Source organism: Malaclemys terrapin, chromosome 11 (assembly GCF_027887155.1).
Source record: "Malaclemys terrapin pileata isolate rMalTer1 chromosome 11, rMalTer1.hap1, whole genome shotgun sequence".
Taxonomy (NCBI): Eukaryota; Metazoa; Chordata; order Testudines; family Emydidae; genus Malaclemys; species Malaclemys terrapin.
This window is the reverse complement of record NC_071515.1, coordinates 17,829,947-17,856,751: the sequence shown is the minus strand read 5'-3', so window position 1 is coordinate 17,856,751 and position 26,805 is coordinate 17,829,947. Positions and strand designations below refer to the sequence as shown.

At 41.7% G+C, this 26,805-nt stretch overlaps 1 protein-coding gene across 1 annotated transcript in view; it reads left to right on the top strand.

The window, feature by feature from the left end:
- The window catches only part of CCNYL1 (cyclin Y like 1), a 49,381-nt gene that overhangs the window by 21,421 nt on the left and 1,155 nt on the right, over positions 1-26,805 (top strand). The window contains exons 4-9 of the mRNA XM_054044275.1: positions 1,268-1,368; positions 4,497-4,532; positions 6,895-6,946; positions 13,139-13,258; positions 16,732-16,898; positions 23,734-23,896. Of these exons, the coding sequence (XP_053900250.1) occupies positions 1,268-1,368; positions 4,497-4,532; positions 6,895-6,946; positions 13,139-13,258; positions 16,732-16,898; positions 23,734-23,896 (639 nt within the window). The remainder of the gene's footprint in view (positions 1-1,267; positions 1,369-4,496; positions 4,533-6,894; positions 6,947-13,138; positions 13,259-16,731; positions 16,899-23,733; positions 23,897-26,805) is intronic.

Here is a 26,805-nt window from a genome sequence, read left to right as displayed (position 1 = left end):
TTTTTGACATCTCACCAGAGAGAGAAATGCATGAGACTTTATTATGCCACTGGATAATAGGCCAGGGAGATGTCTTCTAATAACTTACACTCTTGGTATTTAAAAAAACCAAACTTAAATTAGTAAAACTGCTTTGGTGCTGAAAGTTTTTGGATGTGCCATGGAAGGTGAAATGTATATGCCCACATTGTTAGCACAATGACTTGTGTATTTTGTCATTCTTATTTTCATATATATAAAAGTTCCAAAATTCAGGTTGAAGACTTTCTTGTTTTTGCTGGAGGACTTAAGAACTGCCATGGGATCTTTTCCCAGGCCTCAGTTGAGGGGGTGAAAGGTGTTGGAGCTTACACAGATTTCTCAGTGACTGAGGTTTGGTATTAAGTAGAGGTTGGCAAACCTTACACTGTTCAGTTAAATCTCTTCAACGTGATTGTGAGGTCATATCCCTTTGGTTGTTCAGGGAGTCCTCCAAGAAAGAGGGAAATCAAATCCTGATATTTTTAATACTAAAAGGCAGAGAAATCCTTTAAATATTTTTTTAAACAATCAGATCTTGTTCAAACATCAAACACTACGTAGTTGGAGGACAGGAAGTGAATTATACCTTACTAGGGAAGAGGCACTCATTGGTAATGAAATTACCAATATTGCATCCTTCAGCATGCTTAGGTGTCTTCTGAGGTTTCCTATCCCAAGTACAGATCCTTCTTTGCTTGAGATTACAGCTGCAGACTAAAACAAAGATCTCAAGATAACTCCCGTTCTGGTTCAAAATGATAAACAGGATACAAGGAAGAGATTAATGTTATGAAAAGTTTATGGAAGAGCTGGGATTTAAAGGGAGGATGGAGCGGCCAGAAAATGGGAGCATGTTTAAAGTGTGGGGTGTGGTATAAAAGAAGGGGATAAACAAGGAGTGGGAGAAGGAGACATGGGAGCAGTTGGTATAGAGGAAGTAGATAAATGTATTAAAGGAGGGAAAAGGCTGATACCGAACTAAAATTAGAACAGTTACATTTTTGTGTGTCTTGCGTTTGTGTACATGAACATTTCTGTCTGTGTTGCTGAATTAGCAGCATCTTGACTGACCGTACTGATATAGGGCAGTTTAGACGCAAAGAGCATTCATCTCCAAGTGCCTCCTGTTTGCTACTTAGTATCCATCTACAGTATTTTGGATGTCAATGAAGTTGTACACCCAGAACCCAAATTTCTGTAAACAAACTTTTCTTAAATTTGTCTGTCTGTCTCTCTCTTTTTTAAGGTTTCTCCAGGGCAGCTTACGAAAAAGTATAGCTCATGCTCAACCATATTTATAGACGACAGCACAGTCAGCCAGCCTAATCTTAGAAGCACAATAAAATGGTAAGTACCATTCTGATCATGCAAGAGGCAGAGTGACGTTGCGGGCTTTGAGCCTGGGGTTAGTTAATCATGCTGGTCTCTGTCAGTCAAGGCATTCAACTGGCTCTGTTTTTACAGTTCATCCTGACAGTTTGGACACGGAAAGGGACTTGGGGCTATGGTTTCGGGAGGTGTGAGGGTTGAGCTTTTCCCTTGCCATCCAGTAATGCAGCTTAAGGTGTTTTCACATGTCAGGGCTTGTCTGCATAGGATATTACTTCATGGCAGGCCTGTGCACTGTAGATTCACACTCCGCTGCATACTAATGTGCTGTGGAGACAAGACTTAGTTACAACCACGCTCAGGTCACTTGATGATTTTTTGCAGAATTGCAGTATTGATGTTGAATAAAAAGGGGCTTTTTAATTCTTTAAAATGAAAGCAAAGCAAAAACTCTGGGTTGAAAAACGGGAAGTGGTTTTGTGGGGAGATCTATATAATACAGCCCTTTGGAACTTCTTCCCAAGCTGCCTGTAGTGCTAGTCTGCCCTCTAGTGGTAGAAGACTATAACTAATGCATAGTTTTAGCTCTGGTTCCACAGTTGTCGTCATGTATTTGAGTATAGTTATAAAACATCTTTCATCTAAAAAGTGACAATACAACCTCTGTTGTTCCCCATCTGAGGCTTCTTTTTGATCCACGTGCTGCTGATAGCATAGTGAGAATTAGTTTCATACATAGCTGGTAGGGAGCCAAAGCTGAGAAGTGATTTTTCCTTTCCTGGATGCAACAAAGAGGAAGACTTGGTAGCTCCCCCAAGGCATTGCACCTGCAGGCAGATGCTAAAGTTTGAACAAATTTTGGAAGTGTATTAAGCTGCTGATTTGGATATTGGAATCCAGACCTGAAAGTGACACAGCTGCTGCTTGGCCAGAAGGGAGGTGCTGAAGGTGAAGAGTTCAAACCATCCCATCCCCTCTTGTCCTCTCTTGCCTTGCCATATGCCTGGCTGACCTTTCAGCAATGGGTTAGGTGGCATGTTGGGCATGTCTAACTTTGTTTAGGACTTGGTAAGTTTCTTCTTTTGGTAGGACTCTGAGGTTACTCTAGTAGAGGGCTCTGCGGCTCAGAATTGTAATGGGATTAGGAAGCTGCACCTACAGCTTGCCTCTCACATCTGATCCAGACAAATAGAACTGTCAGACTTGTTTCAAAAGGAAGTCTTCCAGCCAAAGTGGAAAACCGAATCACCAGTTCCCCTTTTATTGGCCAGTACTAGCAGTGAGTCACTGCCGTCTGAAGGCTGTTTCATTGCCCATGTGAAATGAGTTGTTCGAGTCGCAACAGGTGTGGCCAGGACTGAATGGACAAGAGAGTGAACTCTACTCCTGTCTGCCTCTGGGGCTATGACTGACACTCCCTGGTGGGGAAACGGGCACTGGAGTTTCCCCTTATGCCCTTTTTCTCTGACTAAACAGATACTTTAGTCTCTACAGCTGTCAATTTAATGTTGCATAATATTAAATTCATTACTCTGAATGTTCTGGCTTTTTAAATTTTGTACTTCTACTCAAACAAAGGGTTGCACCAAATCTCAGCAAGTGTAATAAGAGAACAATTGTATTGCATGCGTTGTACTGCTTTAACTATTTTGTACAGCCCCTCCCCCCAGTGTAAATATTTGGGCAGGGGAAACGAACTATACCAGCATAAGACACCTTTTGGTCTAACTGTGTCCATGCTGCATATCAAACTGCTGTGACAACATCAGTAAAAATAAACCATAGCTCAAAACTGACCATCACTGTAGCAAAACCTGTGTAGACCGGGCTTTTCTCTGTACTCTACACTCTGAAGAGCTGCGGTGCTCCTACCCGTTCAGCCACTGAACAATCCACTGACTAAATGCAGGGTCATTTGATTTTAGTTTTATAAAGGATATTGAAAGGGGAAAAATCACTTGTCTGAAAATTTTTACCCAAGGTTATTGTGACTGAAATTACAACAGTTTTTTCCAGACTTCTGACTTTGTACATGTGACATTATAGTCCGTTTTACTATTTAGCTTGTTTTTGTGGGTCTCATACACAGTAGGAAACGAGCAGGAAAAAAAATTGGCAGGGGAGCTTGGGCAAGTACCTGAAATACCTGAAACTTTTAAAATCGGATCTTGAGTATATTTGTAGCAAGGGAACTTCCAAACTGAAGCTCTGCTTACATGTAATTAATGTGTTTTTGTCTCTGCGTGAGTCAGTTTTTAAGGCTGCTCACTTCTTAGAAACTACCATACAGAAGAACTTGGGCCCAGTTGGATGATTTAAAGATGAAGTGAGACTTACTCAGAATTTTCTTTGGCCAGTTTTTGGAAACGAAGACGACAACCGCTCTAATTTAGAGGGTTAATAGTGAACTAGGCATAAAATAAAATCATGACCAATTTAAAATGACAGTTTATAACTGAATTGTTTATTTTGCTAGACTAGTGGTGCCCTGTCAATAAATGTGGACATGTTTATTTTCAAAGCATGATATTGTCAGTATAACTCAGGATCAATAACTTGATTTGTTTCTGGTGTATGTCGGTACCATACAGTAGTGGGTGTTAGCCGCTTTCCACCAATGCATCTGTTCCACTTATATGGCCCATGTCGCCGTAGTGTCTGAGTACCATTATGGACTGGCTGCTTTCTGGTTGTGGAACGAACAGATGTTTCAGCCAATAAGCCCATCTTACCATTAAAGTACACTATTTAAAAAAACAAAACTCCAAAGGGAGCTTATGATCGGGCTTCTGGCATGCTGAAGCTTTTTGTCAGTGGTTAATCAGACATGCATTCAACTAGGTACCTCAGACTTCTTTTATGATACAAAGATGTATACATGTAGTTTTAAAATGAGTGTAGCTAGCAAATCAGATTGTATCTGTCTTGGCTAACTTCCGTTCACAGAGAGAACCAGAACCAGGGAATGAGAACTTAAGGAAAAAAATGTACCTGGGAGATGGGGAATCACTAATTTCATTTCAACTTCAGAAATAGAATAAAGTCATACTCTAAATGGGTTCTAGAAATGTTTTTGTCCTGAGCAACATCTTGTGAAGGCAGAATATGCTTCGGTAAAATAACCTTTTTTCCCCCTTTCCTCGCAGTGTGACGTTAGCAATATACTACCACATAAAGAACAGGTGAGCACTCTCTATAAACTTCTCTCTAGTTAAGCAAAATCATAACTGTGGCTTAACAGTTGTATGTCCAAGTCATTTGAGCTGTAGTTGGCATAATTAGTAAGTAATTTAGGTTCAAAACATCATACAGTTTTATGGAGCCTCTGCTTTTCCTTCATAGTTATGTCATAGGCTGATCAACCTTTTTGTAAACCAATGCTTATGTTCAATACTACGTCGAGGGTGAAGCACAAAAATTAAAGTGGCAGTGTTGGAAAAACATACTGAACTTGTTCTAAAACCTGCTGCTGCTTTTAAGTGTACCAGCACTTGCTCTGGGCTTTGGCTGGTCGTCTCCTAAATAAAATGGGGTTTAGATTATTACAATTTAGATGTTCATAAGAAAATTTTGTCCTGTGTACTACATTAATATACAAATACCACATACTAGTAACCTCATTACATATGATCTAATCCCTTTCCATGGTATGATGCTAAATATTTGAATTGGGAAGTGAATGTTGAGCCTTGTAGAACATTTTGCCCCTCAAATGAAGCTGCTAGAGATGCCCTTTCAGAGAATGGAAATAGAGAAGAACATGAACTGTCTGATCATGTATTAAACAAACAATCAGCAGCTTCTTAAAAACAAGCCCAATCATGTCTATAAGATCTGGCAGCAGAGGGGTGCCAGCCATCTCTGTCACTGTCCCTCTTTGTGACGATTTGTAAAGTTGGGATCTGCTGCAGTCTTAATTTTGCTAGAGGTCTTACCTAAGATTAACTACCTTGAGAGAACTGCCAGTGTGATTGTGGAGACTAGTCTCTAGAGTAAACTGCAAATGTCTGGGGACTGTCCAAGCTAGCCTCTACAATCCTATAAACTGCCCTGATCAATTATGAATAGATTAATTTGAGATAAATAACTCTCAGGGTGGAGAGTGGGCAGCCCCAAGGATTGGGTAGAGCAAGGATGCATGTCATCTTACTTCACCCCTACAGGTTTTACAGAGCCCTTCTTTTTAGGGAGGGGAGAATACCCTTGAAAAGGTATCCACCCTTCTTGGTTGGGGAAAAATGGGGCATGTTTTAACACTGTTAGCTCAATCGAGTTAGTGTAACATGTTTGAAAAGTACTCTTCATGTTTGAGGTCTTGTATAGACTAGGCTTTAAGATGGGATATGTACCAAGTCTTGTGTAGACAAGGCATACACTGCCTTTAACATATATTAAACTAATCTAGTTAAAGTCTAAGGGAAGCCTAGGCTACAATGTGGCCAGCGAACATCATAAGGAACAGTAAGAGGGCTTTTCAATCATGTTCAGTTAACTTAATTCAGCTAACACGATTGAAAAAAGTACATTCGGGCCTTGTCTTTACTAGAAAAAAAGATGTGTTTTTTAAAGCATGTTAGCTAATATCCTACTGTAGGCAAGGCTGTTGTAGTTTTACGAACGTTAGCTGGATGAGGTAGATTCTGGGGAGCAAAGGTTTTATTTTGACTAGCTAACACATTAAAAATATAGTGGCTTTGCCTATACTAGGATTTTAACGTGTATTAATAACCACACCATTTTTCCAAGTGAGGACAGGGCCAACGGAAGCTCCCAGGAGGGATAGCTGCAGCTGAGGGAGTCACCAATGTAATGTTTGCTATATCTCCCCTAGAAAAAAGGTGCTTTTGACATTGAGATAGTTAACCATGTTGTTGTAAAATCCAAGTAGAGACAAGGTGCAGGTAGTTTTTTGCCTTGATGCCGCTAGTCGAGGTCAGCACTATACCCCTCACCTGGGGTTTGCCTCAGCTAGCTACACTGAGTGCAAACCACCTGTGCTTTGTCTCTGCTAGCATTTTACATCAAGACCGCTAACTCAAGACAGAGGTTTCAATGTAAAAACATGTTTTCGTTTTTCTGCGGCAAGGGCCTACCATAGGTCCATTGACTGCTGTGCTGCCAGGGCTTGTGTCGCGTTATATTTAGCTTCAGCATACATCGTATGACTATGAGAAGTGTTGCTTTATAATGAGATGAAAGTTTGTTTTCAGAAGAGCCTATACAGTAAATAAATTTCATAGAACGTCAACTCTAGGGCCTTTATGCAGATGCTTAATTTAACTTCTGGTAGTGAGAACCTAGCTAGCTGTTCACATGCCGGCTTTAGCTTATTAAATTCTGTCAGTTGTGGAAAATCTCTTCATAATCATGCTTATGGGAATGCAGCAAAACCTAGTGCCAAATTCCAGGAAAAACCTACAAAACTTAAAAAAAAAAAAAAAAAAAAAAAATACTTTAATGTGGTAAACAATTTTTACAATATCAAATGCTTTGTTCTGCCAATAGTTAATCTCCATTGGTAAAATGCATACTCTTGTTTGATAGAGATTCAGCCAGATCATTGGATATTTTTGATGAAAAATCCCATCCTCTCACGGTAAGTGTAATTTCTTGAGTTTATATTTTTCTTTTTTGTTAATCATGTATTTATTTTCATCCTTGTCGGTGTTGTGTGTCCAGTATAAATAGCATTCACTTTAAAAGAGTAAAATCACCTTCTTTTAAATTACTTTTTGTTAATCTAGATCTAAGTGCAGGCAAAGATATATGGTCCTCTCTTGGAGTTTCTAAAACCAAATTGGTTTATGTATAGACAACCAACTATTATGTCAGTAGGTGAATTGCAGTAGAGTCTTCACTTTTCCTCATGGTATTTGAAGAATAAGATGCAACAAAAAGTGAAGTGGTGACATTTAACATGCATCATGTTAGTTCCGTGTGTATTCACATGTCTGGGTTTTTTAACACTATTTCATGCCAAGCACTTGGCTGAGGCTGTATAATCATTTTGGAGGAAGCATGCTTTACCTTTACAGCCCTTGTGCCTAACCTTTAAGTGATAGCAAATAGTTCATGAAGCATCACACAAAGCAGGAGACGGTGAGTCTGGCCTTTAATGAACCTGAAAGGCAAAATTTTAAAGTAAATACGCTTAACGTCTCTTACCCTGGCAGTTTGGGGCATTCAACATATTATTCTAAAGTTATTCGTTTTCATGCTCCTGTTTACAGACAATCTTCTAAGGTACAAAACCTGATAGTAGATTTGAGCTGAAGGCTGTGCGCTTCAGTGTGCAGTTGTTGAGTGGTGTCAAGTTATGACTGCCTGGCCGAGTCCTAATCGTTTACTTTGTTTTCTTTTTCATCAGGATTGAACGTAGAAGTGCCTGTGCTGGTTTAAAAGACTTTTGTGGTTTTAAAAAAATAAAAATAAAAATTCAGTTTGCCTTTCAAATATTCAAACAGATAAAGCTTTGATTAATCTTCCTGCCAGATCCTAAAAATATGCTTTAGTATTAACATTACTATTAATGTTAAAAATATACATATTTCTGGTGTGGGGTGTGTATTGACTTATATTAGCTGAGCTTCATCCTTTTAAAAGTAACTTTACAAATCATTCTTTACAGTGTCTGTGGAGCGGCAGCGTTTGACCTCCTACTATCTAAAACTTCTTTAAAAGAAGTTTAATTTGGCAAAAGAATTATTCTGTAAAGATACCTTCCATAGAGGAGTCTCGCTCCAGTGTCTCAACTCCGTGTGTGAGGCCTGCAGAAATCTGCAAGCTCTACATCTTTTCTGTCCCTAAAGACAGTGATAGTGAGTAGGAGTGCAGCCACCTCTGCCTGTTGATCACCCGTCACCACGGAGATTAAGCTTTTGAAATTTTTGCAGCTGTTCCTGCTTGATTTTAGTCAGCAAAGAAAGGTCCTCCCTATAGGAACTGAACCTCTTCAGCAGATGTTTCAGTACCACTTCATCCTGTCCAGCTTTGACTGTTCCCGGTATCCTTTTCCATGGCCCTCCTTGCCTTCCAGTCAGATCATAACTCTTTTTCCTTCACTTCCCCCTTTATTCCCTCCTGAATATGCTGGCCTAAGATCATCGGTAGGATTCCATGCTCCAGCAGTCTCTGAGGAATCTTGTTTCTGTGCTCTGTATTTTATTTCCGGTGTCAGGCATTTCAGGTAGCTTTGCCTTAGAGTTCACTCACTTCACTGCTACTTGCTTCTAGAATTCCTTTGTTTAGGACAGAGGTGGGCAAACTACGGCCCGCGGGACTGTCCTGCCCGACGCCTGAGCTTCTGGCCGGAGAGGCTAGCCCTGGCCCCTCCACTGCTGTTCCCCCTCCCCCGCAGCCTCAGTTCGCCATGCCACCAGCGCTCTGGCCCGTTTCTCCGTGTGGTTGCAAGCTCCTGCAGCTCTGAGCAGCATGGTAAGGGAGCGGGGGGTTGGATATGCGGTTGGATATGGGGCAGGGAGTCCCGGGGGGCAGTCAGGGAGCAGGGGGTGCTTGGATGGGGCAGAGGTTGTGGGGGGGTGGGGCGGAGTCAGGGGACTGGGACGGGGGCGGGGGGTTGGATAGGTGTGGGAGTCCCAGGGGGCCTGTTGGGGGCGGGGGTGTGGATAGGGGTCAGGGTAGTCAGGGCAGGGAGGGTTGGATAATGGGTGGGGTCCTGGGGGGGGAGGGTGCGGTTAGGGACAGGGGGATCTCCGGAGGGGGCGGTAAGGGCACAATGAGCGGGGGTTGGATAAGGGGGCGGGGTCCTGGGGGGTGGTTAGGGGTAGGGAGTCCTGGGAGGGGGTGGTCAGGGGACAAGGAGCAGGGAGGAGTTGGATGAGTGGGGGGTTCTGAGGGGAGCAGTCGGGGGTGGGAAGTGGGAGGGGGCGGATGGGGGCAGGGGCCAGGCTGTTTGGGGAGGCACAGCCTTCCCTAACTGGCCCTACATACAGTTTCGCAACCCTGATGTGGCTCTCGGCCCAAAAAGTTTGCCCACCCCTGGTTTAGGATATCATCCTCTGTTTCAGCCACTTGGGACAGGAGAAAAGCATCCCTTCTTCCCTCCTTTAGATACCCCAGAGACTTATGAATCTGGCTCAGTGACTTGGAGAAATCCTTGAATTGTATGGCAGAGTCAGGTTTGACAGCTGGATGCCTGGGTTGTGCCAGTGCCACTTGTGCCCTCACAGACTCCGCTTCCCTTTCAGCCCAGAGGTCAGAGTCCAACATCATCCCCTACAAAGATAGGAACTCCACCGTTTGCAGAGTCCCTAATATCCTCTGGTCTGTTTTGAAGTCAGTAGTACTGAGGTCTGTCTGTCTCGAACAAGACTTTACGTTCCCAAATGAAGCATCAGCAGGAGGTGCCAAGCGACTAGTTGCCCCTGACTCTCAGCCACTAAAGCCTTTAACTTAGGGTAGCTCCGCTTCAAAGCGTATGTCTACACTTCAGTTAGATACCCGAGGCTGGCCTGTGCCAGCTGACTTAGGCTCGGCTAAGGGGCTGCTCAATTGCAATGTAGACGTACAGGCTCAGGCTGCAGCCCAGGCTCTAGGACCCTGTGAGGTGGGCGAGTCCCAGAGCTCGGCTGCAGCCCAAACCTCTACACCGCATTTGAGCAGCCCCTTAGCCTGAGCCCTACAAGTCTGAGTCAGCTGGCATGGACCAGCCACAGGTGTCTAACTGCAGTGTAGACGTACCCAAAGACTCCAGCCTCCCCTCTCTGTACAAGTTCAGAACCAGAGACCTAGCCATCTGAGTGCGGTACCACCTTCGATGCTGTCCTTAAAACTACTGTACATTGTGTTTCATCAGAGCTCTCAAGTTTGAGCTCTGTTTGTGCTAAGATCAGCATTGGCATTCTGGAACCTGATCATCTTGCTGATCATGGTTTCTAATCTGTCAAGATACTTGGAAATATGTCCTTCTCCAGATCATCTGGGTCTGAGTAGCCGCAATGGCGGTCCCTTAAACAAAAATGAGCTGGAGGGGGGGTGTTTCCAAGTATATTTCAAAACTGGAAAGGACTAGTAGGCTATTGACTCTGCATGTGTGGATTCCACTATACCCAAGTTATTAAACGTAATGAAGTTGACAGTTTGAGTGGGTTCCAGTCCAGGAATTTGCAGGAACTGGGTTCAAGAGATACCTGTCCAATAAAGGTGTACCCTATTTCAAACCAATGAGTGAAGCTTTGGTAAATAATTCTCTCCACTGGCCCTGCTTCAAAGGCAGCTGAGAAAATATTGTGCTGAGCACAACTCTGGTTATGTCTTCCACCTTATACCTGAAATCTGGCTGGTTGTGGATGGTCTGGCCAGAGGGAAGAACAGAAACTATAGTACTGTGCCCAGGAAACCTGAGCTTGCATACAGGAATCTGTTCTGACAGGTTAACCAGTATGCAGCAGTAAAATGTTACGTTATGGGCAGCTGGGCCTTCATGGCCAAAAGGCAGGTGGACCTCAGGGCAGAGGCCTTTTACCAGGTTGTTGCTTCTCTAGACAAATGATAGGCGCTCAAAGTCAGTGCCTGGCTCAGCATCAGGTGTGCGTGGTGTGGCCTTTGATGCAGATGAACATTCTGCCGGTGGTATTCCCATGTTTGCATGCCCATTCTGGAGAGGCCTTTCTTCATGTGTGGTTTGTCAGAAAGTCTTGGGTTTCTATTTGGCAAGAACTGTTTTCATCATTTTTGTTTCTTTTGACATCTCTTCACTGGACAGCATTCTTACGTAAGAGCACCATGTCTGACTTAGTTTGCTTTTGCTTTCTTAAAGCCTCGTTTCAAGCCAGCCAAGTCAATGTCAGCTCATTTGACCTGAGACAAACCAGCCTCTGCTTGCCTACGTTAAGGCTGTTGCTATTAGACCTGTGCAAAGCAGGCGTTCAATTCTCATCCCATACATTTGCTGCCCTTTTGCTTTGCTTTGGACTTGAGGAAGAACTCTCTTCGATCTCAGTCCTGCAAAACCTGTTTTTAAAACAGCAGAGCCCAAACTCTCTCACGTCACCATAAAGTTTTAGATACCAGGATGTCCTTTATGTGAGTTGACCGAATTTTTGAAGACTTTGATTATTTTTGTTGTAAGCCTTATGCTTGTCTTCTCCCATTTTCAAAAACATTTTATATTTGGCTTTGGTCTTAATGTAGCCGTTGGTTTGTCTTACTGAAACTGTTTTGGGATTTCCTTTAAACTTCCTTTTTGCCAGGAGTAAGAATCCTTCAGGGATGGTATCTTTAAAGAAAGGATAGGTACCTTCTAATTTTGTTTTTCTGGGATCATTTTGCAGGATTTACTCTCATCCACCACCCTCCCCTCAGCCTGGAGGGGAACCTTATGAGGTATTTGTATGGGGAACCTTATGAGGTATCACTTTGTCTTTTGAAAAGTCAGTGCCTCCAATATTTGTAAAAAGAACAGGAGTACTTGTGGCACCTTAGAGACTAACAAATTTATTTGAGCATAAGCTGTTGGGGGCTAAAACCCACTTCATCGGATGCATGCAATGGAAAATACAGTAGGAAGATTATAAATAAAATTATATAATTACTGCTGGTAATAGCTCACCTTAACTGATCACTCTCATTACAGTGTGTATGGTAACACCCATTGTTTCATGTTGTCTGTGTCTCTATAGAGAGAGATCACACACAACATGAAACAATGGGTGTTACCATACACACTGTAACGAGAGTGATCAGTTAAGGTGAGCCATTACCAGCAGTAAAGGGGAAAAAACTTTTTGTAGTGGTAATCAAAATGGCCCATTTCCAGCAGTTGACAAGAAGGTGTGAGGAACTATAGGGGGGGAAATAAACATGGGGAAATAGTTTTACTTTGTGTAGTGACCCATCCACTCCCAGTCTTTATTCAAGCCTAATTTAATGGTGTCAAGTTTGCAAATTAATTCCTATTCAGCAGTCTCTCGTTGGAGTCTGTTTTTGAAGTTCTTGTTGTTGTAATATTGCGACTTTTGGGTCTGTAATCAAGTGACCTGGGAGATTGAAGTGTTCTCCAACTGGTTTTTGAATGTTTTAATTCTTGACATCTGATTTGTGTCCATTTATTCTTTTATGTAGAGATTGTCTGGTTTGGCCAATATTTGTGATTGTGGTTTATTTGGGGATGGAATTTTTGCTTCCTGCTAAATAGGAAAGTTCCATGGATGAGTTAGTCCCCCATGGGGGTGGTTCATGCTCTTGCCCACAGCTCTTCAAGAAGAATTACCTTTTCAGAACTTAGAATTTCCCTTGCCTCGTGCTAGGTAGCTCATGCAGAGCAATCAAAATCTTGCATGGTACTTTCTGAGAAGCAGAATGCCTAGGGATTCCTGATGTTATGTAATTGCTGTGTGGCTACAGAAGAATGCAGCATGGGCATTGATATGCCAAGAATGTTACCCACCATCTCGCCTGTCAAGATTACATACTTCTAATCATCACTCCAAGGATATAACCAAGAAATGTAACTTCGGGATGACAGGCAGTAGTCTGCCTTTCATTCAAACCTATATTCTTATAGGAGCAAAATGTGAATTAAAACTGGACTACAAAAGACCAGGTAAAACTATTGCTTTTTGTTAGAGGACTCTCCTAATATTTACTTGTATGGCCAGTGCTGCTTTCTATTTTGTATAGGATTTTGTTCCTTCTCTTTCCAAAGCAAAAGTTTGTGTAGATTTGCCTTTCAGATTGGTGAAAGGAAACAATAGTGTATTGCTGTAAAAAGCAGTGCCAAGTAACATTGTATATTTAAATGACTAACTCTAGGCGCTTTCTGTTTCAGCGGGAAGAAGTTCCAAATGACTACAGCAAGCATGACCCTGATCACAAGCACATTTACCGTTTTGTACGGACGCTTTTTAGTGCAGCGCAGCTGACAGCTGAATGTGCAATAGTGACACTGGTAAGCCATGCTCGATCATTCAATTCAAGCTGTCAACATTTCTTTTCCATTGAACAAGTTGATTAAACTCTGCTGAATATAAGGTATACGTAAATTGAAAAAGGCGTCTGTCTGGATGTAATGCAGATATAACCACAAATCAGCGTTTATCAATCCGCTGCAAAATTGTATTTATAATTTTTCTGATATTTCAGGAATGGCACTTACACTTCCTTTCCTGTGTCTGCATATGCAAGGTCTGGTCAGTTTGTAAAATGAACCATTTGTTCCAATTTGATAAAATTAATGAAAAGTGAATAGTTACTAGTGAGATGCAGTTATAGGGGAATGGTGAAGGGGTTATGGCACTTTAACCGCTGGGCCACAGGTTGAATCTAGCCCCTGTCAGTAGTGATTAAAAACAACCACTATTGAATGGCCGTTCGTTGGCCAATAAGAACAGAGTTGTGGCTTCAATATAATTCTTAAGGGAAATATCCACATTAGAAAGTTATTGTCCTTACTCATCGCACAGATGAATTGACTAGGGTTGAATTGACTGAACTTCGGTCTAAATCCTAGAAACACTATGAAGCGTGCAATGTCTGCCCATGTGGTATCTGCAGTATTTGGTTTCCAGGCCTGTCAGTCAGGCACATTAACTTCAAATTCACGTATAGACTTTCCTATTTTTTCTTAACTGCAAATGTAGCAGTGACCTTCTTTTACAATATGGCTGAAGGCCTTTGACATCACGTCTCATTTCACCTGAGGTAGGCCGGCAGGGCACTCAAAATCCACTCACCGGTGGTATATAGGCTAATTTCCCTGGAGAGCAGTGAAACTTTTCTAAAGGGATCTTAAGTAATCAGTTTCAGAGCATTTTAAGCTTTCATTTAAAAATAAGCTGCTTGCCCTTATGGTGACTAAGATATACTGTTGGATAAATTGAAGCAGTGGAGCCCTTGCTGATCATGACTTTTCCAAGCCACAGTGCACTGAATGTAACTGGTTTATTCAGAAACCTGTGAGCAACAGTAAAACTAACCAGGTCCTATTTACTCTGCTTCTGCATATGATACCAGAGGGCCGGTGGAGTCATTTACTGGTGGCGGAGAAACAAAATGTGGTTGTGTATAATAATATAGTAGAGACTTTTTGCAGAAATTGGGAGTTTAGAGGAAGATATAGTAATGGACCACCACCCTAAACACCTCTAGAGTTGGGGCAGGGCCGGCTCCAGGCACCAGCTTCTCAAGCAGGTGCTTGGGGCGGCCGCTCCGGAGAGGGGCGGCAGGTCCAGGTATTCGGCGGCAATTCGGCGGACGGTCCCTCACTCCGCCTGGGAGTGAAGGACCTCCCGCCGAATTACCGCAGCAGATCGCGATCGCGGCTTTTTTTAGATCGCGATCGCGGCTTTTGTTTTTGTTTTTTTTTTTTGGCTGCTTGGGGTGGCCAAAACCCTGGAGCTGGCCCTGAGTTGGGGGGAATTAACTCCTTTCCCCTTCCATCAGTTGAGGGAGGTGGGCTGCTTCTAATTTATCAGATGTATATTAGCCAGAGACTGATGTAGACGATCGAGCCCCTAAGTGGGTCCAGGAACAGCGCTCTGGTAAGAATCCCAGCAGCTGAGCCGCTTTGCCATTGCAATGCTGGAGCCCCTCCACCCATTTTATCAATATCCAGCTGTTAAGTTTAGTCCTCTGACAAATAGCTGCTTGCAGGTATGTTTGATAGTATCTTAAAAAAACCCCACCCAAAACATACATCCATCCCATTATGTCCTTGCTATGTGACTTTGAAAAGTGCAGCAGATAAAGAAACTGAAGATTGACACTGATGGTCCAAAAACCACTTCTGAATTTATATAATTATTCTGGGGGTGTGGACTACTGAAATGTGGGCTTTAGTTGCCTACTATAAAACTATGTGGTAATTTCAGTTTAGTTTCACATCTGGGAGCGGAAGAAATAATGCAGAGATGAGTAGAGGAGGAAAGAATTACAACCAAAAAGAGAGAACAGAACTGAGTGTGGCAAAGAAGCAGACTCCTAAAGTTAAGAAATGATTTAATCAAAATTGTGACTGCGAAGGCTAAATAATTACACTGAGCTACTGAAACTCTGCAAACATTTTGTGTTGCTTTCCTGTGTTTGACCTCAGGCATTCTGGCCAATACAAATATTTGGAAATTAGCATTTCCCCTGATCTGAAGAAGTTTGTTTTTAAAAAGTGGACTTCAGCCAGTAGGTGGCTCTATTAGCTATTTGAAAACCTCTGGGATTCCAGTCTAAGGCTACAAGCAGAAGGTTAATTCACTATTTGAGTCAATTTTTTCCATTCAAAAACGTCTTATGAATGCACCTCTACTTCGATATAACGCTGTCCTCGGGAGCCAAAAAATCTTACCGCGTTATAGGTGAAACCGTGTTATATCGAACTTGCTTTGATCCGCTGGAGTGCGCAGCTCCCCCCGAGCACTGCTTTACCGCGTTATATCCGAATTCGTGTTGTATCGGGTCGCGTTATATTGAGGTAGAGGTGTAGATGAAAAAGTATTGAAAACATATTGAGGTCACTAAGCTATGGTTCTCTCCAGGCCCTCGCACCCACTTGTGAATGGAGTTTAAAATCTTGATTCACAAGTAGATTTTTTTTTCTTCAAAAGTAATTTTTTTTTCTATAAATGTGCCAGCTGCTTGGCACATGTAGCCCTGGAGTAAACCTGTATGTACCTCTAGGAAGAGCAGTGTCTGTAAGGAAACCGTTGAGATTCAAGCTGCTTGGGGGCTGGTAGAAATCGTATCTGAGGAGGTAGAAAATCCATTGGGAACTTTGAAATTCTGTTTTCTACTTGAGGTTTTGTCACCACCTACCTCTCAGTGCGGCAAGCTGAGACATGAGGGCAGCGCTTACTGAGATGTGTGTGCAGTGGCTACCAATCTGCTTCATGCAGATCGAAGTGGAGCTGTGATGTGATGGAACCTGGATACCACAATGATGGGCATGGGGCAAATAGATGCCATACAGCTTAAGGCTGTGGAAAAAATGGCTTAAATGCAGGCTGCGATACTTGCTATCTTGCTTTAAACACACCAGCCCAGCCATGAAGAGAGAAAGCTAATGCATTAGAGTGGAGTGGTTAATAATCCTGGGTTGGCATTAATGAAAACGTCACACTGTTGTAAATGACTTTCATTATGAGTCTTACTGGTACAGCAGAGCTTATTGTTAGAAACTGGTTTTACTTCATGCATTGTATTCTGCACTTCAGGATCATTCAGTCCTTTAATATCTTGCATTTAAAATGGAATGTGTAATCTTTTTGAAAGTCTGAATGCTAAAATTCAGTAATCGCCATTAATTCTGGTAGCTTAATGGATTTGGGATAAATAAACGAACATAATTGGTAAAGTCTAATTAAATCTGACTGAACACTTGTTTGGAACTCAAACTTCAGATTGAGATGTCTAAGATGAGTTCTCTTTCTGTAGGTTTACTTGGAAAGACTCTTAACCTATGCGGAGATTGACATCTGTCCTAGTAACTGGAAAAGAATAGTTCTAGGAGCTATTCTGCTGGCTTCTAAAGTTTGGGATGATCAGGCTGTGTGGAATGTGGATTACTGCCAAATATTGAAGGACATTACGGTTGAGGACATGTAAGTTGCAAGTTGGTCAATTTGCTGCTTTCTTAAAAACAATGTTTTTTGGAGAGCTGCCATTATTGTAAAGTTGTCCATTCTAAGGCTGGTATGCAGTATGGAGAACTGAAATAGTTCATGTTGTCCAGCTTCGTTCCCTTGAAAGTAGAATTCTCTGTCTGTTAACAGGGAAACTCCGGATAAAAGCGTTCTCTTAGAACAAGTCCATGTTGGTGTTAGCAAAAATTTATTAAAAGTTATTAGTGTCTGCCATTTTCACTTCCTTTAGCCTCATAATAAAAAAACAAGCTAGTCACTAATCGATATCACTTTCAGGTTTCTATTTGCTAGTGCAATAAAGAAATACTTGGTTTATAGACACAATGGACATCTTTAAAAAAAATCCATTGAAATTTAAACTAAGAATTGATTAAAATACTTTTTGTTGCTTTTGGATTTTTTTGTAAGAGCTTTCAGGATTAGCTGTGATTTCTCACTCCTGGATCCGTATTCCAGCTTTCAGCCAAATCAGGACACCCCCTTCCGTTTAGTCCAGAAACAGGTGTCTTGTGCCAGAACCTACCGTGGCACATAGGCACCCCTAGTACTGCGACTGCCTTTCTCTTTTGAATGAGTTGTTGAAAGCACTTTCCCGTGGTCTCTGCAATCAGTTCTTCAGCTGAATTGCTCATCCTACAAATAAATGTTCCTCTTGCCTATTCGTTTTGTCTCAGGTTCTCCAATTGCAAATCTTAGGAAACCGTGAACCACCTCTGTCATTACAAATAGGCCTTGAGCCCCACAGCTCCTGCTGTGTTCTTGTGGTATTCTGTGCTTGTGTTGATAGATAAAAATGTGTGGAGAAGAGCTGGGTTGGGGGGTAATACATTTTTTGGTTCACAAAACAATGTGAATGTTTTGAACAGTCACACTGTGTCCCTCATGTAGAAGCTTGACTTGTATTTTGTGCCTCACAGCAGTTCATGACTGATTTGCTATGACACTTCCTCACATGTTACCGGAGGCACTCAGGCCAGGACCTGACCATTTGAATCTCTTCTGGCCTAACTCAGAAAGCCTTAAAGGCTCTTGCCATGTGTGAACCAGCTGGTCATTAGTTCTTTTGGCATCTTGTGTGTTTTCCCATCAATAGGGGCTGAAAGATTGGGATTCCCTCAGTGGCCAGAAAGAGACCCAGTATATTGCTTTCCTTAGGACGTCCTGAAGTTTCATACTACTTCAGTGGTGATTGTTTCCGACTCTTTGTTTAGAGAAATGTCTCTTCTTCTGAACTGGGTATGCATTAAGACTGGTCTATGCTGGCTTCAGCAAGCAACTGGTCAAAACCTTCAGGTGCCTCAGCTTCTGGTCAGCAAGATTTCCGGTGCAAGACAGCAGGAAGTATTGATCAGCCTGATGCCTTCTTTTTTTGTTTTGAACTCCTGTTGCATCAGATTTCTACACTAAACCACTTTATGACATGGTATCTTGAGACCCAGTTGTCTCCAGTGCTGTGGAAGCATTGAGTATATTGAAGTAGAGGTTTGGACTCCCACAAGATGCATTGGTCTCTGGGCTGATGTCTATGTCTAAGTCTGCTGTGATGGTCCTAGTGTTAACACACTTACTGGGGTAGTTTAGCTGCTCCTGCGTTTGCAGAAACCTGCAATGCCTGTTTGGGATTAAGGCAGTTTTAAAAATGATTGGAGAGATTTGGATGTTAAGGAGGAAGAGGACTCTTCTGATGCAAAGCATTTCTTTGCTGGGGAAGAAGCCAGTAAGCAAACTCTTTCCAGGATGATATTTAATGTTTACATAGTATTTTAAGACTCTGAACATGAAATCTTCTAACTTTCTGGATTTGACTTTCTACAGACTTGAAGATAAGGTCCTTTAAATTTGGAGACCATCTAGGATACAAAGCATACATATTAGGGTATCTGGGGATAGGATAGCATTGCCCATCCACTTCCTTCTGGGCTATTTGATGTTTCTGTGTCCTGCAACCCCAGCTGGGTCAAAGATGGTAGGTAAGTAGTACCTTCAGGGTAGGAACACCAAGATTGTTGCATCACACTCCCTTTTCGATCCTGGTTCTGATGACTACTGCTGTCAGATTAGACACAGATTACAGCACTTCAGGACCATAATCAGAAACGTTGGGTCACCTTTGGATGAAGATTTGCCAGTTCACCTCAATGGCAGATGTCATTGGAAACTACCTGTACTTCATGGACAGATGCTAACTGGAGCTGTGTTAGACAGCCCAGGCACTTGTTAGATTCTCTTCCCAAACAGAATAAAGGTTCTCAAAAAGCTGATTTGGCAGTGTGGCGACAGCAGTGGTATCTATCCCCTTTGATATCAGTGAGATGATAGTATGATAAACTATTTACAGTATTGATGGTTTTCATGAGAACAAGACTGCCTTTTTTAAGACTTCACACACATGTTCAGCAGAAATTCGAGGATCTGCCAAAAGATGGATGGGGAACGTCTTTTAGGCAAAAGTTAAAGGCTAGTCGCAGATGCTAAGCTCAGTCATCCAGTCCTCTTCCAATCAAGTATGGAATAAAGAGACTGCATCAGACAGAAGCCGGCCCACGAGTCTGGTTGCAGGGTTGCTTACAACATCCAAAACTGGTGTTCTGCCTTCCTGTGAAAAGCCAAAGTGTTTCGAGGCTCTAAGACAAGAAATAGCGTCAAGGTTTCTGAGGTAGGGAAACCAGCCAGACTACCAGGATCTCTCTTTCAAAGGATCTTTCTGTTGTAGGGACACCAAAAGCCTTTTTACCTCCACCTCCCCAGGAAGCTTGCATTGCTGTGGACTTGTGCCTCTTAGGCATTAGCTAGCAGGGCTAATTAGCTTCAGAGAATTCTCCAAAGTGTCCCCTTGCGAATGCAGTTTGAGACTATAGACAACAACTCCCTCCTGAAAGGCCATCAGAAAATGGGAAGACTTTATTCTAGCTGCTTTCCCTTTTCCCCAAAACCAATGTCACTAGACTTTTATATGGTGAGGACTTAAGCTCTCAAAACCCATCAGCTCTTGGTTTCAATTTACACCTCAATAGGCTCGGTCTCCAAGAGAACATTGTCAAAGCCGCAGTTTAATTATATTTCTTAGTTAATCTTGGTTTTATCTCTGTTCTTAATTATTTATCGTCATGGTATCTAAGCACCTCAGAGAATCCACAAAGCATTGTACATGGGGAACTTCACACTGGATTCGGTGCTTCACTTCTCCCAGGTTCTAGCTGGCTCTTCTATGTGTTAACAAAAAAAAAAAAATTAACAGCCTGATAGAGCTATAATTCCAAGTACACATTCAGTCTGATTCAATATAAAGCAGTTGTGTGTGCTATAACAGTAGGCGTCTGGTTTCTTTCTCAGTAGTAGATTTATAATGCAGAAATGTGAAGGACTCTGCGTATGTTTCCTAAGCACTGTACTTTGGATTCAGCCTCAAACTGAGACTCAAACTTTGACCTGTTGGTTTTACAGGATTTTTTTTGAGGACTAGGGTCACACATTTCACTTCCCAAATAGTAATTGTACTTTCCAAACAATAAAATATCAGAAAAGAGTTTTTGAGATAATGATCCTTTTAAAACCAACCAACCTTGTGTTTATCATCCTTCACACCAAAAACATTCCTTTGTTACTGTTCAAGGTATTTCCCTTGGCTTTTACTCTGTCTGCTTGTTTTATACACACCCCTTTCCTGCAGACTGGTCTTCAAGAATGGAGCTCTATTGACTGTTTTTGGAGGAGAGAAGTGGAACTGGTGTTCTTTTAGCAGATACCAGTTGTGATAAATCGCCATTCATCTTACCTCAAAGCACTTGTCTACACTAACAGCATTCTTGAAAAATTTCACACAGGTATCCCTGGTACCGCTGAACTGGTGTTGGCAATGCTGGGGAATCCTGCTGATTGTTAACAGTCAGCATCTCATCCTCTAACCCTGCTAGGAGCAAATTGAATTCACATAGGGCTGAAAATTAAGTTTATTTTTTAAAGATGGGTTTTTCCCTAGTGTAGACAGTTGCTGAGTTGAAGGTTCTGTGATCTTTTTGATCAAGCCTCTCATGCACATGAACAACTTTCCACCATTAGATTGAAAGGAGGTGGCTTATGTTTCACTGCAGGGGTTTAGCCCCTGCTTGAAACTAGAAGCTTAGAACTCTGAGTTTGGAGTTTGTGCAAAACAAACCCAATTGTGGTGGCCTAATGGGATCTAGATCTTTAGGAAACTGCTATTGGTAAGTGATTTCCTCTTAACCAAACCTGACTTAGGCCCAATTCAGTCTGTCTCCCTTTAATTAGTACTTGGCAGTGTATTTTTTTTTTTTTTTTTTTTTTTGCCAGTATTAGCTGTTCTGCTGTTTTTAAACTACTTTTCCAATAGTGGGAATTAAGTCCTTTTATTATGTTAATCCTACTGAGCGAAATACCTGGGAAAGAATTTCAGAAATGGTCGTGTTCAGATGTTGGAGACCACTTTGTAGCAAGTGCTAAGTTTGCTGCAAGTGCTAAGCAGAGCCTTATTGTTTGAGTGACACCAGAGCAGCTGTCCGAGTGCAACTTTTATTTTCCAAACACTTGGGCCATGTCTAAACACAAGCTGCTCCGATTTTAACTAAGGACTTGTCTAAATGGGGAAACTTACCAGTGGACCCATACTAAATAATTATACTGCTGTAGTTATTCTGCTGGTAAATTTCCCTGTATAGACAAGCCCTCAATCAATTTAGAAACCGATCTAACTAAACTGGTGTAACTCCTTGTGTGAACACTCTTAAATCCGTTTGTGTGTCACAAGGATTTATACCAGTTCCACTTAAATCAGTTTGGTGCAACTTTTGTGTGCAAATAAAGCCTTTCACTCTCTACAGCAGCTGTTAGACCTAGCTGATTCCTAGTAGCCTGTGTGCTTCATTTTCTCTTTGAGCTGAAATTTGGAAGTTCGAGGACTGACTGATCTATCATTCACACCCCTACCTACCTGAGTGGTAATTGCAGAACTGATGAAAAAGATGCTTTACAGTTCTATAGCCACTTATAAACCAAGTAGGCAGTGCCACAGAAGAAGGCATATTTCAGAAATAAACTCACTTTCCCCTATTTATAACGCCACTGAAGTGCTTAATTTTGCAGTGTGGTACAGTACTTGGGGTCCCAAATGCATTGGTTAGCTGTTAGAAAATTAGCTTTTTGGAGCTGTGGAAAGTGAACGCTACATAAAGTCCTCTTATGGGTATATGAATTTAATTTTGATATGAAGGGCAAATGGAGAGGCAACATGACCAAAAGTAAAGCATCAACATTCTGCGTATCTTCATCCTCTGCCTCACCTCAGTCTCCCCAGCAGAAAGTTTGGACCTAGAGACACTTTCTTAATTTCTTAATTGAAAAATTAAAAAAATTAATTTGATATTTGGAAACCCTTCTTTACTATAAACTTTTCTGCCTTGATGGATTTTGTCTCTAATCAGTGACAAAATTAACCGTGCAGCTGCTAATCCTGTGAATTACATTGTGCAAAAGAGGGAACATGCTGTTCATTCTTTTGGCTACCTACATTTGTACAGAAAAAACATGGGTGCTTTTGCTAGATTTTTTTTAAAAACTGCTATTAATAGACTTGTTAATTCTATGAAGTATTGTATTTTTACACAATTAAAATGTATTAGTGTAGCAAGAACAAAAGGGTTGATGAAGAGCATTTATTCATGGGATAAATCAAGCCCTGATCAGCCGATCATCAAAACATTATCTGATTTACATTTCTATAGGCTTATGACCATATGAACAGGAAATTAATTTTGGCAGTAGGTTCAATGGGACTCAAGTCCACCCTGCTAGAAACTAACATAAAGCTGCTATTCACATTATGAGACCAGCCATCCAACCCAAGACACAATCTGGATGATTCCTCAATTTGTTTTCCCTCTCTGGTGGGGCCATCTTAAAAACATCCATCTTAAAAGCTTCCAAAGAGCAAGAACAACTTACTGATTTTTTTGTGTGTGTGACTTACCTTTCAAATTGCATACAGTTTGTTTATACCTGTTCGATACCTGCAATAGCCAAAGAAAGCCTCCCCCCTCCCCCCCCCCCCCCCCCCATGTAACAGGTCACTTCCCACTTCCCTCACCCCAAATGATTTGGACACTACAGATAGCGTAGTGAGTCAAAACTAGTGCCTGTGCTCTGACAGAGTACTTTGTTATCCTGCCTAATGCCATTGAGAAGAAAATTCCTTTTCCCACCTAATGCTGCTTGCTTATTTATTTACCTATTGGAGATGAATCCATGTCGCCTCAAGAGGCTTTTTTCTCTGAGATAATAGCAGCAGCTCTTCATAGATCCATTTGTTGCCGTGGTGATGTGACTACTCCTTTTGTTGGTCCGCCTCTACTTCAATAAACCCCCTTCCTGTTATCCGCCCGGTGAAAATGTCTGCAAGTTCTTCAGAGCTAATGAACAGCATATATCATTCCTTTCATCTGATTGCTAGAGTAGGGCCTTCTGAGAGAACAAGAATGGAGTAGGAATTGTACAGCTGTCCTAATGGAAGTCTGAAGAATGAACCTTCTAAGTCAGTAGAGTGAGTGTGCAACGGTGCAATGACCTTTTTCCCTAAGCTAGAGGTGCGGGGGCTCAGAAGCTGTACCTGGTTTTGAGCACTAGTGAATTAATCCATTGCGTTTTGAAAACCATAGTACAGTACAGAATTTGAAGGGCTGTTGTATAACCGGTCATTGTGAAAGTGATTTGTGGTCTGTTCAGCTTGACTTGGTTGCAAATGTTGAATCCCATTTCCTTGTTTCCCTGCTACCCCTTTTAGGAATGAGATGGAAAGACACTTCTTGGAGCTGCTGCAGTTTAATATAAATGTTCCTGCCAGTGTTTATGCCAAATACTACTTTGACCTTCGCTCCTTAGCAGATGACAACAACCTGAATTTTCTGCTGGAGCCTCTTAGTAAAGAGAGAGCACAGAAACTGGAGGTAATGGCCTGAGACTTGGTGAGCTGGGCACTCTGTGGCTGCATAATAACAGCTTCTCTGGCTAATTGTATTATGTGGTGATTAGCAAAACTAAAAAGCTTTTAGAGTAGTGTATGAGAGAGGTTTAACCCCTTAATAATGGGAGTTATCACTTGTAAAACACATTGGTGCTTTATAACTGAAACATATATCCTGAGGAGACGGCGTAAGAGGGGCTTCAGTCTATTTAGGTCCTTAAATAAAACACAAGGCATTAGTTTCTGGAACTGTAGTTCGGCTAGGCCACTTAATAGTAAAAGCTGTGTTCGTAATGGACTGTTTTTCTCTTTCCCTGGTCACTTCTCCTTTCCAAGCGCCCTAAAACATCCATTTCAAACCTGTTGAAATTCAGGTTTCCATAGCACCTAGTGCACAGCTCCTTTTTGAGCTTTAAAGGAGTTCTTAATGCTCCTAATTATGATTTATTAAACTGGATGTGGAGGTGGTAGTTTCACTTCACAACTTGAAAAAAATCACTGTGAACTAATATCCTTTATCAATGGAAAGAACTATTTTATGAATAATCTTGAATCTCTACTTAAATGTTATGTACTATAACTGACCTAGCAGAACTTGGCTAGTAAAAATACCCCCTGCCAGAGAGTCCTCATGACTGCCTTAAGAGCTCCATTACTGTTCTCTAGGATCCAAGCTCACTTAATTAAAACAGACATTGCTTTTCACAGCACAAACCTTTCTTCATGGTTGCTTTAACATGATAGAGTACAAGGAGAAGCATTTGAACGGCATATAAATTACATGGGAACCCCAGGCAAAACTTCTGTCTGGGTCAACTCAATCCCTTCTCTTTCTGAGGTAGATACATTGACTACCATGCAGTCTGGTCTTTAATTTGAGACCTTACAAACAAACACTCTGTGTAGACACTAAAAGGTCCGATAGCCCCTTTCATAATAGAGTTTTGCTACTTTATTCTTGGCCCAAACCACTTTTCATCCACACCCCAAAAATTGTGCAGCATGCTGGGTTCTTAACTCCATTTCAGAAATGGCTGCATTTCAGAAGGTGTGATCACTTACTGATCCTTTGAAACAGTAGACAAGAGATGCCTAAAAATGGAACTATATCACTTCATGATTTTTCCGCAGATTTTGTTTTGCTTTTCTTTGTTTTTTTTCAACCTTTAAGTAACGTTAAAGCTAATACTGTCACTAACTGCTTCTGTGATTATAGTGCAGCTCTGGGCAGGGAATGTCTTTTTTTTTTAAGTTGTTTGTACCAACACCTACCACAGCGGGGTCCAGGACGGGGAGCTCCCAGGTACTACCGTGCTACAAATAATAAATGTTTTTATATTTGAGCACGCCAATAATACTACTACTAATCTATTCCTCAGAAAATTGTTCTCTAATCTGTTCAGTACATAGGCAGAGGTGGATGAGTTCTGGACAGGCGTGAGCCCCAGTTTTGCACTTCTTTGCTTCAAATATTTGGGTGCCTGTTATTCAATATTACTTCACTGAATGGTTCTCAGCACAGCATATGATTTGCCACAACATACTCACTAATGTGTGTATATATGAAAAATATTTACTGCATATTCTGTGATTTAAAACGTTTACAATTTACAAAGTATTTGCTAAACGTTTTTTTCTGAATTTAAAAACAAACCTGCCTTTGGCTTAAAAACACAAAAAGGTCGGTTTGGGAGCTTGTCTTAAGCAGCGAATTAGTATTCCAGCAGATTGAAAACTGATTTGCACCATATGGGGGAGTGGGGCTTAATGTGACACACGGGTTCCTTTCTGATGGATGTGCTCGCATTAATGCCAAAGAGAGGTTTTGTCTGGTCTTGCAGCGGGGGCTTGTGCAGCCAGTGTCTCAAAGCATGCCACTCTTGAGCCAAATGAATGCCTCCAGAAGGAGGCTGACAGAAAGAAATGTAAATAATTATTTTAGAATACACTTAGCAATCTATTCATGCTGAGAAGCACTGCTCACCTTTTGAACTTTGAGAATATTGGGCTGAGCAGAATGGGTGCTACCCTAGAGGGAAGGTGCAGTCTCTTTACTGAATGAAGAGCTGTGAAAGCTCATCTGGTGATGGTGGTAAATTTTTAATGGAAGTTAATACTCACAACTGACATTCTGAGCCTAATAGTAACAGCTCAGCATACAAATAGAAAGTGACACCCTTCTGTATGTATTTATTTGCATTATGATGGCCCCTAGAGGCCCCAATCACACTGTCGTGAAGCGTTTCTAATCGAATTAGTTGACACACAGATTTAATGGGAATCTCACTACTGGAATAACTGCACCCCAGTGTACATGCTGCTTTAATCGTTCAATAAACGGAGCTACTCTGCAGTTTAGTTAAAGCAGTTCAAATACTAAATACAATTCTCAGACCTGTGTTAATAGGACATTGCCTGCACTAAAGCAGGGTGGATGGTACTGTACAGTTCAGCACCAGGATCTCCTTATTGGATTCACAAACCCTTTGTGTTGGGTTACAAACGTCAGCAAAAAGTTGTCTGGCTCAGGAAGTGCAAAAACACCAGCCCTAATAAATTTCCCTTTCAAATTCTCCACTATACACCCTAAGAATCCTAGATGGTTATGTTGAGAGGGGGGTGGTGGGGAACCAGCAGCCGCCTGTAACCTCTTCCTTCATGGCTTGGGAATCTCTAGGATCCCTCCTGAGCCTCATATCCATAGCCTGGGCTCCAAACCCCATCTATTTACATGGAGTTGTGAGTGGAATTTGCACATGAACACACATCCTTCAAGTTGGATCCAAGATTTCCATTAAGCTGTAGAGGCTGGTATAAGATTTAAGTTGCTTAGAGATGTGGAGATTGAACTGCATTTAAAAATCATAATCTCCTGTGACTAATAATGATACG